The following is an 18,718-nucleotide window of genomic DNA, read 5'->3' as shown; positions in this document are numbered from 1 at the left end:
AATTAGGTTGGAGTTTCAACCGTTTTAACCAACCAGATGTTCCATGTGTGAGACATGACAAATAAATGTGTTTTACTCAGCCTCATTTTCAAATACAGCCATACTGTTCTCCAGTAGCAGATGATACTGCAACTAAAATATTTTTGTTCCATCAATAAGGTTCCAGTAAAAGTAGTTACATATATAGTTGTACCCCCACACAAGTTTCCTTTTTGTCCCCCTTTCCATTACAAACTAGTTTTTGGGCAAAATTGCAGTTTCTTAAATGGTCAATTGATCTAAGATCTAAGTGAAAGCCAACACGTACATTGTTAATTATTGAAGCATTTAACATGAAAACACGAGGCTCCACTATCTCCATCAATGCTGCAATTTAACCACAAACTGTAGAGGGCAACAGAGCATCCCGCCCGCACAAAATTCTAGATAGGAAGAAGAAGAAGAAGAAGAAGAAGAAGAAGAAGCGGAAAACCGACAGGAGAAGAAGAAGAAGCGTATTAAACCTCGTGAAGCGGGAATTGACACCAGCATGGACTGGTAAAACACTCTATTTTGTAATACTTGGTCTTCAATCCAAATGTTAGCTTTACTTGCATAGTTCGGCAGCTATATTTCTTAACTTGTTCAGCCGGCTTCAGGGAACTGTACTCTATCAGCTGTTGCTAACAATGCTAACACGGCTAACGCTGCCTCGTTCAAAATCAATGCTGATGCTAATTGCTAAGTTCTGTGAACAGTTAGACTCAGTTAGAGTTATTTACTGAACACAAATAAAATACTGTAGTTATGCCAAAGTATCAACACCCTGCAAGAAAAATCAACATGTAAGTTTTAGTCCAAAGTGATGTTTTACTTTCAGGTTGTTGTCTTAAGTTTTACAACCCCCAGTTTTCAATTAAGTAATATTATTTCCTTATGTTTAGGTTGTACACATCAGGGTGGTTTGTAAGTTTCTCTCAGGAATCAAAATACTATGAACGACTCACCGTAAACACCTTCAAAACCGAAACGCATTAGGTGAAAACCATAATGCATACACAGAAGATATCCGAGACAGAAAACTGCATCAAAATCTCAAAATTAAAAGAAACGTGCTTTTATTAGAAGAACTAAATATTTCTTTATTGTGCAAGTCATGGGGTTCCAGGTCAGTAGTATTATTTCCTTTCTTCAGTGGCAGTACAACCACAAATAACAGCAAAAGTGTCAACATTTAGTGATTACACAGTCTTGTTTATTGTAGTAAATAAATAATAATGTGACTGTTTTCCCACATAATTATAGATTTCCAAAACATCCCATTAAATTTAGATTGCTGGGAAATGGAAACCCAGATATTTATTCACAACTTTGATTAAATTAGATTAAACTTTATTGTCATTACACATGTACAAGTACAATGCAACGAAACGCAGTTAACATCTAACCAGAGTGCTATAAGCAACAAGTGCAAAGTATGTTATTTGCAGTATGTACAGGTATTTTACAGCTGTGACATAAAGTGATTGTCAGTTTACTGATTTGAGTTCTATGAGCATTAAATACAGATGGGTTGGGGCTTTAAATATACATCCAGTGTTGGGAGCAGCTATTAACATAATTACAGATGGTATGTACAAGTCTTATACCTTAACACTAGTGGAATTGGATATTAAATAGTATAAATCAGAATAATGAGCAGCAGGCTAACTAAGTAAACAGTGTAGTAAAATTCATGCAAATGCAGAATGACGTGTTAAAAAGTAAATACTTACTCTAGAATGAGTTAAATCTTTTATCAAAAGTATTTGTGACGTTGGACTTGAACTGTCCTTTCTTTTGTCTCATTTTGTCCTGCAGGGGTCAGAATGAGCTGCCTTCTCCGGTGGTTCGGGATGACGAGGTTACAGTTGCTGCCCGGAGGAGGAAGAAAGTTGCCTGTATCCTTTAGCTGGGATTTGTCTGAGTGCTAACTTCTGGCATTAAGCAGACCTGCTGCTGCAAAGTCCTCAGAAGCTTGTACGGCAAAGCAGATTTCTTTAAGCAGGGGTGGCCAAATCTGATCCTTGAGAGCTTCTATCCTATAACTTTATGTTGCATTTTGCATCTCCAACATGCCTGGATCAAATAAGCGGCCTTTGCAGAGCAAAATGACACATGCATGAGAGAATTTAGCAATTTGCTGCTAAAAGTTGCAAGATAGTAGAGCTTGAGGACCGGATTTGGGCACCCCTGATTGAAGCTATCTGGTTTAACTAATCCTAACAATGGAAATACTTTTGTCGATGTAGATCAATCATAAAATGGAAGCAATCAATTCACTGACAGACTTGGAAGCAGCACACCTGCTGCAGCAAAGAAAGGAAAAAATAAGCAGATTAATGTGTGAATTAGTAAGATGGTCAACATCATGATTTTGTTGTAGGTTCCCTTTGAAGGTACACCAAAAGATTAATCAATAACAGTTTGAAATACTATTTGGAACTAATAAAGAAAAATGCAGAATAGCCACTCAAATAATTAATTATAATAACTAAGTTCATTTTCATCCTGAATTTAAACATTTAACACAAAGATTGAAGTTGATAATTGATTTTTACTTAAAAAAACAAACAAAACAATCTATGTAATATTAATGTAGGCATGAATATGAAGGCAGACACATGATTTGATGCAGTTTGACCTTGAGACGTCGGGAAACCTTTGTAGTTTAATGATTGTTGCTTCAAAATGCAAACTAGCAAACCCAGAGTAACTCTATGGTTGTGCTCCAAAGTATCAGTGTTGCTGCTTTCCTGACTCGCTACCAGTCCCGTCACCTGGAAGTGGCACCCCTGTCATTTCCATGGCAACACCTGCCCGCCCCCTGGCGAGGAACACTCCTGCGTCACTGTTCCGCCAGGCTGGTAAGACACACACTGATACAGTTTTTAGGGATGCATCGATCCACTTCTTGGGAGTTCCGATCTGATACCGATATCTGACATTTGAATATTTGCTGATACCAACTCTGTTTATGTGAACATTATTGTGACTATGGTTATTATTGCTGTTATAACTGTGTAAGATTTCATTAGGTTGTAATAAATGACCCATCCTTTCTGATGTTTCCTCATCAATATAAATATAATAACATTAAAGATCTAACAATTTCAACAAGTTTTATTCTGATTTGGCACATTTTACCTAAATACAACTATAAATGTGTGGTTTTGAAACAAAGATCTGGTTTTAGTGCCGCGTTCCTCACCGCATGCGGCTCACTGACTCTTGACCTGCGGCTCGTGAAGCAGCCTCTGGCTTTCTGAAAATGCATCTAAGCAAGTCATAATGATCCTCAACGCTGCAGCTCTCTCCACAAACAAGAGCTGCAGACTGCTTGCAGAAACTTTGCTGACCTAACGGCCCTAACTGACCCTGTCAGAGTTGCCAGTTTTGGCTGATTTCAGCTGCACCGAACTCCACCAAGCTGCTCCGTCGGTAGCTCCGTATATATATTGAAAAAGAAACGCCCACATTCTGGAGGCATTATTGTATTTTCACCATATACTGTTGCATAAGAATGCCATTACTCCATGCAATATTTAGGATTACCATTCCTTGCTAAAAAGCTGAATGTTCCTGATTTGGCAACGTAGCAGGATACGTAGCGTGGGAACGCTTTTTTGGAGAGTTGGCGGCTTTCCTCTTGTCTTAGTGTATTGAGTGCGGCTCTTGTTGAATTAACAGTGAGGATCAGTGTTACAAAAAATGTCACATTTTAACATTCAAGGAATTTATTTCTTTTAAAACATGTCTGAAGCATGTCATCAAACACATCTGCGCTAGCTTGACCAGTGTGGTATCGGTACACTTTTATTCATACCAAGTCCGAGTATACAAGCTTGGTATTGAGCCGATATGCACAGACACCAACACCAGTATCGGTGCATCCCTAACAGTTTTATTTCTGACAATCTCCATGTTTGACCTGTGTCTGTCTCTCAGTCACTCCCAGAGTTCCTGATTTTTCCACCATTTTGGGACCAGGATGTCGAACGCCTCGATACACCCACACACCCAAAAATGCTTTCAGCAGTCCGGTGAGAGACGGAGACATTGTCATGTTCTCCGACACCCTTCATTAACCTGAATTCATTATTAAAAAATGATGTGTGTTTAGAATCTGGACGACAGCGACTGGACCCAGAGTTTCTACACGTCCCCCGTGTCTGGACTGGACAACACCAGCTTCTACAAGGACGACGTTGCAAACCTCAGCTCGGCGCTGCTAAAGGAGGACGACCCAGGAGAGGCAGGTCGGTGAAACACATCAAAACCTGCTCTGTTTCTCTGCAGCGCTCCTGTTAACGCTGCGCTCTCTTTTCAGCGGCTGCCAGTCTTTTCCCAGAATTCCTCGCTTCCTTTCTGAAACACTCATCGTCTGCTGTGTTTGATCTGCTGGAGGATTTTCAGACACTCTGTCAGGACAAGGTCAGTAAATGTGTGTTAACCCGTATAGTTAGAGACATCAGTTAGGTGTCAATCTTCTCATTTTGGTTCTCTTAAAGGGCAAAAACATGATAAAATGTTTTGAAAGTTGAACTTAATCCCTGGAAAGGGCTGATCTGATCAAACATCTGTACCGTATTTAAGGTGGACGTTCTGCAGTCGGTGGTGCTGAGAGCAGGTCAGAACAGTAAAACAGCTGGAGTCCGCTGGCTGCTTCAGGGGGAGATCTGCACCTGGAGACTGATCGCTTCACTCTACAGGTTCCTGCATGCCTGATGGAGAACCTGTCTGTCTGCCAGCCGATTGGCTCCTTTCTGATTCCTCTGTGTGTTTCTGCAGGGATCGGGTCCAGCTGGCGCTGGAAGATGACATCATGACAGACATGGTTGTAAGTGACAGTTAACAGACTTCAGCTGAGATTCAGACAAACCGAGACACTTTGGCATGAACACAGTGGTTTTACTGACAAGAAGACCCAACATGGAGATTTCGGAGTTCAAACTTCTTTCCAAACAGAATCTGATCAGAAAATACATCATAATAATTAAGTTTTGATTATTTCTATCAATTCTGGCATGTTTGTACAATAAAAATGACAGATTTTTTAAAAGATGGAGTTAAATCTAACATTTCCTTTTAAAGGTGCTCTTAAAACAAAAGTTTGAACACATTTTTGTATTGGATTTAATGGGAAAGTGTGTCCAAACTTTTGACAGTGTATATAAAGATGGGAGTGTTTATAAGCTGATGTAATTACGCTCTTTGTCTTGTAAGAAACCGAAAGAGGAGAAATTAGCTTTGTGTGTTTAGAGATTGGATGGTGTGAAAAGACAGAAGGGTAAAAATGATCAAACGGCTTCTTTACAAGAAATAGAAACTTGGATTTTTTCTTGTCTGGTTTGGAAAACAGCGTCCTTAAACTGCGGTTGTGAATGTGTGAGCCTTTTTTAAATTTAAGATCACCACTGAGATTTTCAGACCTTTACAGTCCTGCATCCTGTCTCTTCTCTGAGACCTCTCAAACCTGTAAATCTGTCTGATGTTCTCTCTTTTCTTTGCTATGCCTCCTTGGGTTTCTTTGCTTCAGTCCTTGAGGGCCGGTATCCTGCAGGTTTTTGTCTCCTCCGTGCTCCAACACACCTGACTGAAATTAATCAACAGGTTGATGAGAAGTTTCTGGATCCATTTGATTTGATTCAGCTGTGTTGGAAGAGGGAAACAACAAAAACCCACCGGATACCGGCTCTCGAGGACTGGAGTTTGACACCCCTGGTGTAGATAGCTGGTTGACACAGACACAGAAGCAAATGTTGGATCCTCCGACTCAATCTGTTGGTTTCCTTATGTAGGTTATTATGAATTGGCTTTCTTTATGTTCTTTTTTCCTGTCTGTAAATGAGATGGCATTGCCGTGATTTGATGCTATATAAATAAAGTTGAATTGAATGCAACGTTAGTTTGGCTCAGGTCTGGAAAAAAGATGTAAAGTGCAGCTTGTCAGCAGGATGCTGCAGGGATAAATGTGTCAGCAATGTTATAAGCCACACACTGGCTGTGTGTGGAGAGTGCAAACATGGAGTTGTTTGTGTGTGCAGGCCCCCAGTGAGAGTGAGAAGGTTGTGGTGGAGCAGCTCTTCCAGCGAGACGCCATCATACGCCAGAGTCAGGTAACGGGCATGGACACACAAAGTTGCGTGTTTTCAGAAGAGATTTGAGAGGGGGAAGGTGACAAAATAATCAAACAAAAGTTTGAGTCCTCTTCTGGCGTGTTTTGAGGAATTACATGAAGTCAGAGCTAATTTGTGAGATTAAAAACAGATGTTCCACCAGATGAGATCTAAAGAACATTATTTATTTTCTTGACTAGAATAAGGATGTGTAGAAAGTCAAGAAACTAATACCCACAATTGTTTTCTAAAGAATCTGATGCTGAACAAATGGTGAATAGAATTATAATCTTTCAGGTCGATCAGTTTCTGCTGCCACAGCAAAAACACAAAGTGTAAAATTCCCATCATTGAGTTGGTTTTATTCCAATTCTCATGTCTCCACATCTTGGTGCTGAAGTGGTTCAGTGTCAATTAATGAAGCATCATCTGCACTATTATGAATCCTTCAGCTCTTAGAAACTGTTGTTAATATTCAGCTTGCTCCCATGAGGACCGCAGTCCTGCACCTTTTCTGTGTATCCCTGCTTAAACAAACCTGATTCAAATGAAATGGATCCTACAGCTGATTAAGTTCTGCACAAAGACTCAGTTTGAGATGGATGTTGGAGCAGGGAAACATGAAAACCTGCAGGACTGCGCCTCTCATGGGACTGAATTAAATGGCCTGGCTGTAGATTGTGCTGGAAACAACGAGGGAAGCCGGCCTGGAAGTCTGTACGATCCCTCATGGTTGCCAGGTCCTTGTTCTGTATTCCCAGAGGATCCAGCTGCTTTAAGTTGTTCATGACACATCTCTGTCTTCCAGCTGGTTGTTGATTGGCTGGAGAGCATTGCCAAGGATCAGATTGGGGATTTTTCTGATAACATAGAATACTACGCCAAAAACGTGTGCTGGTGAGTTCCTATCTGTGTGTCGTAAATAGACAATCCTACAGCTGTGTGCGTGGATCATCAGTGATGTGTGATTTTAGGGAGAACACACTCCATACGCTGAAGACGAGGAGGAAAAGCGGCACAAACTTCACCGTTCCTCTCGTCACAGAGCTGGTGAGGCCTGTTGCCAAGGATACAAACGCATTTCCATGGTGTTGCTAAACACAAAGAAGACTTAGTTTATGTTTGTGGCTCCAGGACCCAGACGCTCCTCTCCGGCAGCAGCGGCCGCTGGCTGACCTGGACAGAGAAGACGACGTCCGGCTCCTGAAGAACCTCTTCACTCTGATTCGAGCAGGAATGATCGACGAGGTAGAGATGAATTGAAAGTGAACAAATCTTAAATTTTTTTTATTAAAGACGAGTCTTTTGATGCAGTAAAGAGCCCAAGTGACTTTAGACATGAACCTGGAAAGTGAAATACACCAAACTATGAGTGAATACTGTGTTAAATGTGTTTGTCAGGGTACCAGTGATGTTTTTTTGTTTTTTTTGGGGGGGGGGGGTAAACCATGTTGCGAGTTAATGATGAATCATTAAAATTTGATGAAACTTTTTATTCTTTTGCTATTTTTCCTGAATTTCCTTCTTTTTTTTTTTTATAAAAAAAAAAGACTTTTAAAGGAATTTCATTTCAGCTTAAATACAAACAACACCACAGAATTAATAACATCTGCAGATTTTAGGCCTAATAAGAACAATAACAACGTGTAAATTGTGATAGTAATATCTAAGATGGTTGATTGTGGGATGATTAAAGTAGAAAAAGCTTAAAACAACAAATTAAGGTTTTAATTTGTGTTTTTATAAAAGTACCTAATAGCTTAAACCTGAATCTTTGGTCTTGTGTGTTTGAAGGCTCAGAGGTTGTGTAAACGCTGCGGTCAGGCCTGGAGAGCCGCCACTCTGGAAGGCTGGAAACTTTACCATGATCCCAACAGAACATCAGGTATCGTTTTATTCATACAGCTGCTTAGTTAACGTCCATTGAGGAGACGCTCAACTTGTTTGTATCTCTGTTTCAGGCTGAAAGTGGCATAGACATGCTTTTCAGTTTCAACCAGTGGTCATGCTTGACGTTTTATCATCAATTTAACTTTAAACTTGGCAAAGAATTAATTTTAAATAGTATTTTAGGTTTTTTGATAGCATCCTGTTGCAAAGATATGTTCCCATTTCTTTATCTGTTTGCTTAAAAATACCAAAGTTAACACGGTTTAACAGAAACAGGTTTTGCAAGCTGATTTCCAAAGTCGTTAGCTTGGCATATTAGCATAGTTTGCAGAAACTGCACACAGAATAACCCTCTACAGCAAAGACCTGAAAGATGCATCTGGGCCTTCAGCTCATCCATCTACTGTTGGCTGAAGGCTCACCCAGAATGGTCTCTATGGAAACCTGGCTGTCGAGAAGGTGTTTTTAAAGGTGAAACAGGTAAAAAAGGAAGAGGTATGTCACAAGAAATGGACTGAACCAGAGGCAACGTGTGTGATGGAGGGAATGTTACTAAAGCAGTGTGGGATCATCCGGACAGCGAGCAGAACCTCCAAAGAAGAGCTTTGGAAAGTCTTTCAAGAAGCCTGGAGAACTATACCTGAAGACAACTAGAATAAATGGCCTTAAAGTTTGTCTGAGAGGGTTCAGGTGGAGTTAGCTGCTCAGACGAAGCCTGTTAGGATTGGACAAACTCACTTATTTTTTAACATTTCAATAAACCTGGTGCACCGGTTTCCTGTTTTATAAAGAAATTATGTCTTTTACAAAGTGTTTGGTACGGCTGTGTCTCCCGCAGGTGGCTTAGTGTTGCAGCCCGTTGAAGGAAACCCACAGCGAGGAATCTGGAAGGTGTGCTGCTGGAGGATGGCTGAAGAGGTACACACATCTAAAACCATTCTCATGTTCAGCAGAGCTGAAGATGAGTAACATGAAATGCCGTTTGTGTTTCAGGAGCAGTTAAACAGATATGAGAAAGCGATCTACGCCAGCCTGAGCGGGAACCTTAAACCGGTGATTTGATAACTTGTTACAGACTTTAAATGTTTGTTTGCATCCCACCAACAGGACAGGAAGTAAAAACTAAAAAGTCCTCAGCTGTCTGAGTCTGTGATTTCCTCCGTCATGAGCCGTGATAGTTTGTGTGTGTGTGTGTGTGTGTGTGTGTGTTCTCATCAGCTGCTGGCTGTGTGTGAATCATGGGACGACTGTGTGTGGGCTTACTTCAGAGTGATGGTGGACTCGCTGGTTGAAAAGGAGCTCATGTCATCTGGTATGGCCCACCAGGAAGTGGAGACCCTCCCAAGAGAATACCTGGAGGCCAAGTATGAAACTCAGGCATAAGATGATTCTCAGTCAGTGTGTCAGAAGCAGACATCGTCATTGTGTCTGATCGTTTACTGTCTCTTTCCTGCCTCAGTTGGACGATGGAAAAGGTGTTTGAGGAGCTTCAAGCGTCAGAATCAAAGGTAAACTTCAGGTTAACATGTTAATAACTTTATTTATACCATAGTCTGGGTGAATACTCGATTCTGATTGGTTGCAGGGTGTCCATTAAAAAGTGATAATGGACACTAGTTAAAAAAAGTTCTGTCAAATAGCCAGTTGGTAACCGTGGCAACAGAAATGTTAGCAACAAAAGAGAAAGCAAAAAGAATATATGGAAGGATTATGTCAAACAGCGACCCATGATTACTAATGAATGTATCTTATCTGCCAGTTTTTAAGCTATTTTATTTTATCAGGTGAATTTATTTGAACAATAACCAGAGTAGAAAAGGGAGAAAGGATCTCTCCCTATCTCGGTACTATATTATGTTTATGTTCTACCTAAATGGTTAGTTGAAATCAGTCATCGCAGATAAAATATCCATCATATTGTTTCAACCGTCTCATCTTCGTGCCGCTTATCCGGGGTCGGGTCGCGGGGGCAGCAGCCTAAGCAGGGAAGCCCAGACTTCCCTCTCCCCAGCCACATTTGCCAGGCGTTCCCAGGACAGCCGAGAGATATAATCCCTCCAGCATGTCCTGGGTCTCCCCCGGGGTCTCCTCCCAGAGGGACATGCCTGGAACACCTCACCAGGGAGGCATCCAGGAGGCATCCTGACCAGATGCCTGAGCCACCTCAACTGGTTCCTCTCGATGCAGAGGAGCAGCGGCTCTACCCTCAGCCCCTCCCAGATGACCGAGCTCCTCACCCTATCTCTAAGTGAAAGCCCAGCCACCCTGCGGAGGAAACTCATTTCAGCTGCCTGTATACAAGATCTTGTTCTTTCGGTCACAACCCACAGCTCATGATTATAGGTGGGGGTAGGAACGTAGATCGACTGGTAAATCGAGAGCTTCGCCTTCTGGCTCAGCTCCTTCTTCACCACGACAGACCGGCACAGAGTCCGCATTACTGCAGACGCCGCACCGATCCGTCTGTTGATCTCGCGCTCCATCCTTCCCTCACTCGTGAACAAGACCCCGAGATATTTAAACTCCTCCACTTGAGGCAGGACCTCACTCCCGACCCGGAGAGGGAAAACCACCCTATTCCGGCTGATGACCATTGTCTCAGATTTGGAGGTGCTGCTTCCCATCCCGGCCGCTTCACACTCGGCAGCGAATTGCTCAAGTGAGAGCAAATTCTGCTCACGACCAGATGAAGCTAATACGACCACGTCATCTGCAAAAAGCAGGGACCCAATCCTGAGGCCACCGAGCCGGATCCCCTCAACACCTCGGCTGCGCCTAGAAATTCTGTCCATATAAGTTATGAACAGAATCGGTGATAAAGGGCAGCCTTGGCGGAGTCCAACCCTCACTGGAAACGAACCCGACTTACTACCGGCAATGTGAACCAAGCTCTGACACCTGCCATACAGGGACCGGACAGCTAGCACAATGGGGTCCGGTACCCCATACTCCCGGAGTACCCCCCACAGGAGCCCCCGGTGGACACGGTCGGACGCCTTCTCCAGGTCCACAAAGCACATGTAGACTGGTTGGGCAAACTCCCATGACCCCTCCAGGACCCCAAAGAGGGTATAGAGCTGGTCCACTGTTCCGCGACCAGGACAAAAACCACACTGCTCCTCCTCAATCCGAGATTCGACTATCCGGCGGACCCTCCTCTCCAGGACCCCTGAATAGACTTTACCAGGGAGGCTGAGGAGTGTGATTCCCCTGTAATTGGAACACACCCTCCGGTCACCCTTGTTAAAAAGGGGACCACCACCCCAGTCTGCCAATCCAGCGGCACTGCCCCTGATGTCCACGCGATGCTGCAGAGGCGTGTCAGCCAGGACAGCCCCACAGCATCCAGAGCCTTAAGGAACTCCGGGCGGATCTCGTCCAACCCCACGGGCCTTGCCACCAAGGAGCTTTTTGACCACCTCAGCAACTTCAGCCCCAGAGATAGGAGAGTCCACCCCTGAGTCCCCCAGCTCTGCTTCCTCATCGGAAGACATGTTGGTAGGATTGAGGAGGTCTTTGAAGTATTCCTTCCACCGACCCACAACGTCCCGAGTTGAGGTCAGCAGCTCCCCACCTCCACTGTACACAGTGTTGATGGAGCACTGCTTCCTCCTCCTGAACCGCCGGATGGTGGACCAGAATCTCCTCGAAGCCGTCCGGAAGTCTTTCTCCATGGCTTCGCCAAACTCCTCCCATGCCCGAGTTTTTGCCTTGGCGACAGCCGAAGCTGCTTAGCTTGTCGGTACCCATCAGCTGCCTCTGGAGTCCCACAGGCCAAGAAGGCCCGATAGGACTCCTCCTTCAGCTTGACGGAATCCCTCACTGCTGGTGTCCACCAACGAGTCCTGGGATTACCGCCACGACAGGCACCAACGACCTTACGGCCACAGCTCCGGCTGGCCGCCTCAGCAATAGAGGCATGGAACACAGCCCATTCGGACTCAATGTCCCCCGCCTCTCTCGGGACATAGTTGAAGCTCTGTTGAAGGTGGGAGTTGAAGCCTGCTCTGACAGGGGACTCAGCTAGACGTTCCCAGCAGACGTTCAACCGTATTAAATCATATTTAATTGGTTATATCATTAATTTATTTCTCATGAGGTCATTCAAAAGGTAAAACAAGACTTTACAGTACAAAAAACAAAACAAACAGCACCATGCTCGAAAAGGAGCAGAAAAAAAAGAAAATTTCTTGTTATATCTGCCCCTTTTTTTTTTTTTTTAAAGAAAACATAATGCACCAATAAATGATTATTGGTTTTCTTAGCAATACTCAATGAGTTTGATGAAACTCCAGATCGCTCAAAGAGGGACAGAGCGGCTCTGATGTTACCCTGCAGTGGCGCAGCGGACCGTGCACGTGCTTCTCTGCATTAATGCTCCAGCGGTTACGCCAATTTCACAGCAATTTTCAAGAATTAAAAAGGTCTGTGCTGTTCGTGTTTTGATTTTTCCACGGCCGAATTTTTCTTATGATGTTATAGAAACCAACCATCGCATGTCTTCCCCGATTTCCTTCATATTGCGAAGAAATATGCATTTTCAGAAAATCACCATATTTTCATTGGAATCCGTTAAAAGGAGGGGGCGGCACTTCCGTTCACCACTCTTATCTTTTATGCTCGATCACCCGACGGCGCGCCGTGCATACACACACTCACTTACGTTCATACACACCGAGCTCCATGGACCACACAGTCACACACATCCTGCAACACTACCATATTTCACCATCATCTGTGATTTGTTGTAATAGTATCTGCAGCCAGCGGTGGTTACCTTGGCAACGGCACAAGAGACGTCACATAATATCCAGCTCCGCCGCTTTTTGTTAAAAACATTATTTTAGCAGTAAAAACATTAGTAATTGGTCTTATTTTATTTCCTTTGTGAGTGACCATGGTATAAGTGGGATAATGTCCTCTGAGGCTTCGCGTCGGGCGGTTCACACCTCCGCGTCATCCGTTATTTTCGGTTAATGGACACCTCATCGGGCATTATCCTGTATATAACTGAACTCTCATCAGAGCTGTGTGTGTGTGTGTGTGTGTGTGTGTGTGCGCAGAGGGTTTTGGATGAGACAAAGGAACATTACCACATCATCCAGAAGTTCATCATTCTGGGAGATCTTGATGGTAAGATGATTCCAGGTTGAAACTAATCGCCATTTATAAGACGAAAACCCTAAAAGTGGTCTCTTTGTCTCCATCAGGTCTGTTAGAGGAGTTTTCTGATTGGCTGGCAGCTTCTAAGCCCCTCCCTTCCCACCTGCTGCGTTTTATGACTCACCTTGTGCTGTTTTTCCGCTCTCTGGGTTTGGCATTAAAGGTGAAATGCTGCAGTTTGTCTTGTTATCCAGCAGAGGGAGCTCTCTGTCTTCCTGGTTGTCCAGTTTATGCTGACATTGACTGTGTCCTCTTAGGAGGAGGTGAGCGCTGATGTGGTGAAAGCGTATGTCTCCTTTCTGATTCGGGACCAGCAGACAGACCTGGTGGCGAGCTACGTCGGCCAACTTCCCGCCGAGCTCGCCACAGCTCAGTATGCTGCTTTTCTGGAGACAGTCACCCAGCCGGAGCTCCGCCCTCAGTGCCTGCAGCTCGCCACTGATGCTGGTGAGATGGATCATGCAGTAGAATGAGGCCTGGAAGATGAGAAATGTTCTCACTGACACAACGTTAAATGTTTTTTCTTGTTCTTGTAGGTCTGGATGTTTCTGCGATAACAAAGCTGGTGGTGGAGACTGTAAGAGAAAGAGATGACACAGAGTTTACACACCACAGCCAGACCCTGGAGACAGGAACTACGAAGGTATTTGTTCTCAGATTATAAAATAAACCTTTTTTCTCCTGATTAAAATGAACAATGCCGCTTTACATTGATTTGTGCAGTATTAAATGGTTTTGTTAACTTGCAAAATCGGAAGATTTGATGCCTAAATCTGGTGAATTTACTGCAAATCTTTGCTCTGATAGGAGGACCAAAGGAAGATTGATGTTATTGATTGGCTGCTTTTTGAGCCTGCCCATCGAGCTGAAGCCTTAAAACAGTCCAATGCCATCATGAGGAAGTTTCTGGGTAAAATGATCGTCTGTTTTCCTTTATTTTATTTTAGTTTAGTTTATAATAGACCTCAGAAAAAGTGATTCATTTCCTTGCTATGTTTTCGTCTGGATCTCAACCACACTGTCAGATTAGTAATCTGTAATAAACGGGGAAATCGATGCTGTTTGACTTTACAGAGTTGTAGTTGGAAAAAGTTTTTCATCTCGACTCTTCAGCATTTTTGGAATATTCTCCTCATCTCTTTTGTCTCCACGTCTGTATCCAGGAGAAATGTTTGCAGCCAGATATTTTAAACAATGTCTCAGTTTCTCAAATGCACCAGAGCTGAGAGGATGGAGGAAGTGTGGAGGCTTTTTCAATTTCTCTTTTGCAGATGACTTGTCTGAATCTGGATTACATTAACTTAACATTGTAAACTGAAAATGAGGCAATAGAAATCATTAGATGCAGTTAAGGGCTGCAACAAAACATGCAGCTGTATGAACTAATCTGTATGAAACGGTGGCACCAACACCTCTGCTCACATCTTGAGATTTAAGAGGAGCTGACTTCAGGATGAGGAGGCCTGTGTGGCGGTGTTTATGCTGGCTGGATTGGCATCCGTGGAGTCTCACCAGCTCAGATTCCAGATCTGTATATAATCTATGCTCTGCAGGCTTCAGTCTGTTGTTCATTCCTTATAAAAATCAAGATAATTTCCAGACATTAGACTTGATTATTGTTATTTTATTTTCTTTAGCTGTTTTTGTTCACTTGCTGTTTTTGTACAGCACTTTGGTCAGCTGTATGTTGTTTTTAAAGTGCTTTATGAATAAATATGGTATGGATTATATAATTTAAAGTGGCTCAACATGTCGGACATGTTTCTGTTTGTTTCTCCTGCTAGCGAACCAGCTCTGACGTTTTCTCCAGTAGGAATCTTACATTGGATGAGACAATTTTTTGTAAAATAACACATTTATAGGATGTTGAAATCCATCCAGGGATTAGCATAGCAGTGTAATTACATCTTTATAATCAGGTTATGATTGTTGGTATCTGTTTTTGAACACCTCGATATTTCTTTGCTAGTTTGGAAACTGGAAATTTACCAGTTCTGTATTTCTCTCAGCTTTGCAGAAACATGATGCAGCCAAGGCGGTGTTCTCTAAAGTACCAGAGGATTCGATGAGGGAAATTTACCACCAGTGGACAGGTGTTGGGCAGACCATGCCCCTACCTGCTGAGGACGAAAACGCCATCAGAGAGCACCTGTGCATCAGAGCCTACCTGGTCTGTTAGACTCAGTGTAAATCTGCCTGATCGGGAGCTGGTGGACTGGGGCTGTCTTTTTGGATTTAATAAGACAAACTGATGTGAATGTGTTTTCAGGAAGCTCACGAGGCGTTCACTGACTGGTTCAGCCACAGTAGTTCTGCACCTCAGAAGCCAGCACCTGCCCCCGAAGCCAAATTCACAGAGAGAGTAGCCAATGAGATGAAGGAGAAGGAGTACCAGGTACGTACATACATTTAGTTTTGTGTCAGGAGGGAGTCTGATCCTTAACTTGAAGGGAAACCTTTGAAGCAGTTTTGGTTAATCGAAAGTTCACAGATGTCTGAACTGAGTTAAAGACATAAAGTGAAATGAGCCTACCTGGTGCATGAGCCAAATACATTTTATAGCCAACGGGTTTAATTTCTCTGAAGAGTTCCACGTTGGCATCTTGTGCAACTTCATACTCCACCTCAAGATCTCTCAGGAATTCTGCAAACAAAGAAAATGTATGAATTAAACACAGTACATCAGGTAACGATCCCTGCAGGGACAAGATGCGGTGCTTAGTTTGAATGCTAATTGCTGTGGTTGTTCTGTTTCCAGCATAGGGTTAGTGTAGTTAGTATGTGAAAGATGGACAGAGCCTCTGGCGGTTAAAAGGGAAGCCAATGCGGAAGTTCATAAAACTGCAGTTCTCCCTTCACCCACTAGGGGCTGCAAAACAGAGCGAATCCTCACAGACTCCCATGTTAAAAAGACCAACTTCACAGTAGAAATAAACATGTTTACAACAGAAATAAACATGTTTACAGTCTGGTTCAAAAAGGCATTTTAGGTTTAATAGGTCAGGTTTACCTTCATGACAACTGTGGGGGGAGTGAATTTTTTTCTGACTCTCCCGTTTTAAAGTAATTTAATCGTGAAGTTCGGCATATTTAGAGGCGTGTCCTTTTGATTGACAGGTACCCGATCTTCCGCTTCAAGTCAGAAGAACGCAGAACAACCGCGGTTTTTAGCCGGTTAACAACGTGACTTAGCTTTAGCCTGCTTACCTCCGTTAGCTGGTTAGCTCCTGTTATCTCGGGGTTAGCTCGGTTAGTTCTTAGCTACAAAAAGCTTGGAGTTCGCTCGATGTCAATCATCCACCATGACACTCACAGCTCTTCAGAAACCTATGGGTGATGTCATGGATGCTACGTCCATCTTTTTATGTACAGGCTATGGTTTCCAGTTAAAAGTAGCGCAGAATGAAAGCCAACAATGCATATGTTGTTTTAAAAGTGCTGCTTGTGTCAGCTGATGAAAATGAACTGCCAATAGCAACTCTGCCCTCTTTTCATCCATGTTCAACATCGAGCTTCACATCAACACAGAGACTCTCTTGTCCATCTGTTTCCTTTTAACTCCAAAAGCTCCTAAGAAAAAAAGACACGTATGAATAAGAGTTTTGTAAAAACATGCACGGCAGAGCATAACTAGCAGCCAGTTAATAACCCCACGAGAACTCACCTGGGAGTTCATCCGTCGCATAACTCCCTAAACTGGACTTTTATGTTGTTGTTCCTGTGTTGTTGTTTTTTTTTTATTGCCATTATTGCAACAATGGCACATTTATATGCAGACTTTCCCACTAGCCAAACACAGCATCAGATGTGGGACAAAATAACTTTAACCAGAGTGCTGCAGAGCACCATCGCCTATTTTACTCCTCCAGTTTAGTGAAGTACTCAGCTCAAAGTTTTACATTAATGGCAAAAATAACAGATTCAAGAGGAGTCTTCTCATTTTTAAGTTCCTATGGAGGCAGCATCTTCTCATGTCAAAGTTTTTAAGTGGAAGAAAAAGATAAAAAGATGGGATAACTTGATGGAGTGACCAACTTTACTCCGTACATCTGATTGGCTCTTTGAATGTTTCCCGACCTAGAAAAAACACCAGGTTGTGATTCTGAGCGGACTTCAGACACAGGAACACACGATCAGAAATACAGATAGTTTTCTCTTCTCTTTCCCATAAAATCTCCTTTTAAGTGGCAAAAACATCTTGCAAATGACGACACTTTGGACGTGGTTTTAACGGAGGCAGCAATGCAGACTGCTAAAAGAAGCTAACGTATATGTTGTTTTGTACCAGGTTGCTCTGACTGCCTGGTCGTGCCGCTTGGACATTCTGACCGAAGACGTGAAGGAAAGAATCTACAACGTGCTGCTGTTTGTAGACGGAGGATGGATGGTCGACAACAGACAGGTTACTGACGCAAACATTCATTTGACGTTTGAGGAAAAGATTTTAATCTCATTTTACAGCCAGTTAGCTTATCATCAGTCAGTTGCAAATGGGCCCAAATTAAACAAAATGGTAAAATTGATGTATCTGAATTTGTGTTTGTAGGAGTCCGAGCAGGACACTGAGCGCAGCCACCAGATGACAGTGTTGCGCTCACTGTGTCTGCCTCGCCTCAGCTTCCTGCTGCTCAGCGTGCTGCAGAGCTCCTCCAGACACCAGGAGGCGCTGCGACTCGCTGACATCATCTCATCCGACCAGCACCGCCTCTACCAGGTAACTAAAACCCAAACAAAAGACAAATAATGCTTTTAACTTTGCTTTTAGGTTTTCATTATGTGAGATTGTGGGAAGACACATGTGCAACAGTAATTAGCTCTGACAGTGAAGGATTTTGAAAAGTTATGGTTTCTGTGGTCTTTTTTTGTAGGTTTTCACTAAAGAAGAGCTGAGGAGGTTTCTTCAGAAATTGAGAGAGTCGTCGCTCGCTCTGTTGGACCGAGGACTCGACCCATTGGGCTACGAACTGCAGCCATGATCACACAAAGAACAGGGTTTCTTTCCCTGCTGGGTTTTTTTTTTTTGTTTGAAGAATTTGTTTTTGTTAAATAAAGACTTGTGTATCTTGTAGATGCGTCTGATTTAATTTCAAGCAGGTACTAACAAAACCGTGAAGCTGTCACACTGCTGTTCACCTGGCAGTGCCAAATTTCTGGTGTTAAAAGAACAAACAGTGTACTCATCTTCACCACAGAACACTTTGTGTGTAGTCCAACCAAATATGATTAAACTGTTGAATAATTTTATAAATCTCAATTCAACCTGAGAGTATGTGTTGTTTGAACACTTTCAGACTGAAGAGTTTCACCCTGTCATCTGAGTAGACCATACGGATTAAGTCTAACTAATTCACTATGATGATTACTATAACCTTTTTGGTCGTCTTAAGAGGACATTTTAAAACAAGCCTTTTAGACACTTTTTTTGAGCTCTAGGACTTTTATAAGGTTTGGTTTGTTTTTTTCTGACTCAAAACACCATAAGAGACAATTGTAAGCACTTAAAATTGTGAGTTTTGCAATAAATGTTC

At 42.8% G+C, this 18,718-nt stretch overlaps 1 protein-coding gene across 1 annotated transcript; it reads left to right on the top strand.

Moving 5' to 3' along the window:
• The first annotated feature begins 469 nt into the window (after positions 1-469).
• On the top strand, positions 470-18,194 carry nup107 (nucleoporin 107). The gene is made up of 27 exons (XM_079263013.1): positions 470-537; positions 1,840-1,919; positions 2,790-2,885; positions 3,967-4,061; positions 4,142-4,277; positions 4,349-4,452; positions 4,615-4,730; positions 4,810-4,858; positions 6,066-6,137; positions 6,946-7,034; positions 7,112-7,187; positions 7,272-7,385; positions 7,932-8,022; positions 8,866-8,945; positions 9,021-9,080; positions 9,246-9,391; positions 9,487-9,535; positions 13,091-13,160; positions 13,238-13,353; positions 13,448-13,637; positions 13,727-13,833; positions 13,998-14,100; positions 15,200-15,360; positions 15,460-15,585; positions 17,479-17,592; positions 17,737-17,904; positions 18,059-18,194. Exons 1-27 carry the CDS (start codon positions 530-532, stop codon positions 18,164-18,166), a joined length of 2,724 nt encoding a protein of 907 aa, XP_079119139.1. The 5' UTR covers positions 470-529; the 3' UTR covers positions 18,167-18,194.
• Positions 18,195-18,718: the final 524 nt, after the last annotated feature.

The sequence above is a fragment of the Telmatherina bonti genome, assembly GCF_933228915.1.
Source record: "Telmatherina bonti genome assembly, chromosome: 23".
Lineage (NCBI taxonomy): Eukaryota > Metazoa > Chordata > Actinopteri > Atheriniformes > Telmatherinidae > Telmatherina > Telmatherina bonti.
Note: the sequence above shows the minus strand (reverse complement) of the source record. Positions and strands in the feature narration are given on the sequence as shown.

What these genes read in the sequence shown, in the direction of transcription:
- nup107 (XM_079263013.1), top strand. An exon ending in GGACGACCCAGGAGAGGCAG is followed by an intron (nt 4,278 to 4,348) that starts GTCGGTGAAACA and finishes CTCTCTTTTCAG; the next exon opens with CGGCTGCCAGTCTTTTCCCA. An exon ending in TGAAGGAGAAGGAGTACCAG is followed by an intron (nt 15,586 to 17,478) that starts GTACGTACATAC and finishes GTTTTGTACCAG; the next exon opens with GTTGCTCTGACTGCCTGGTC.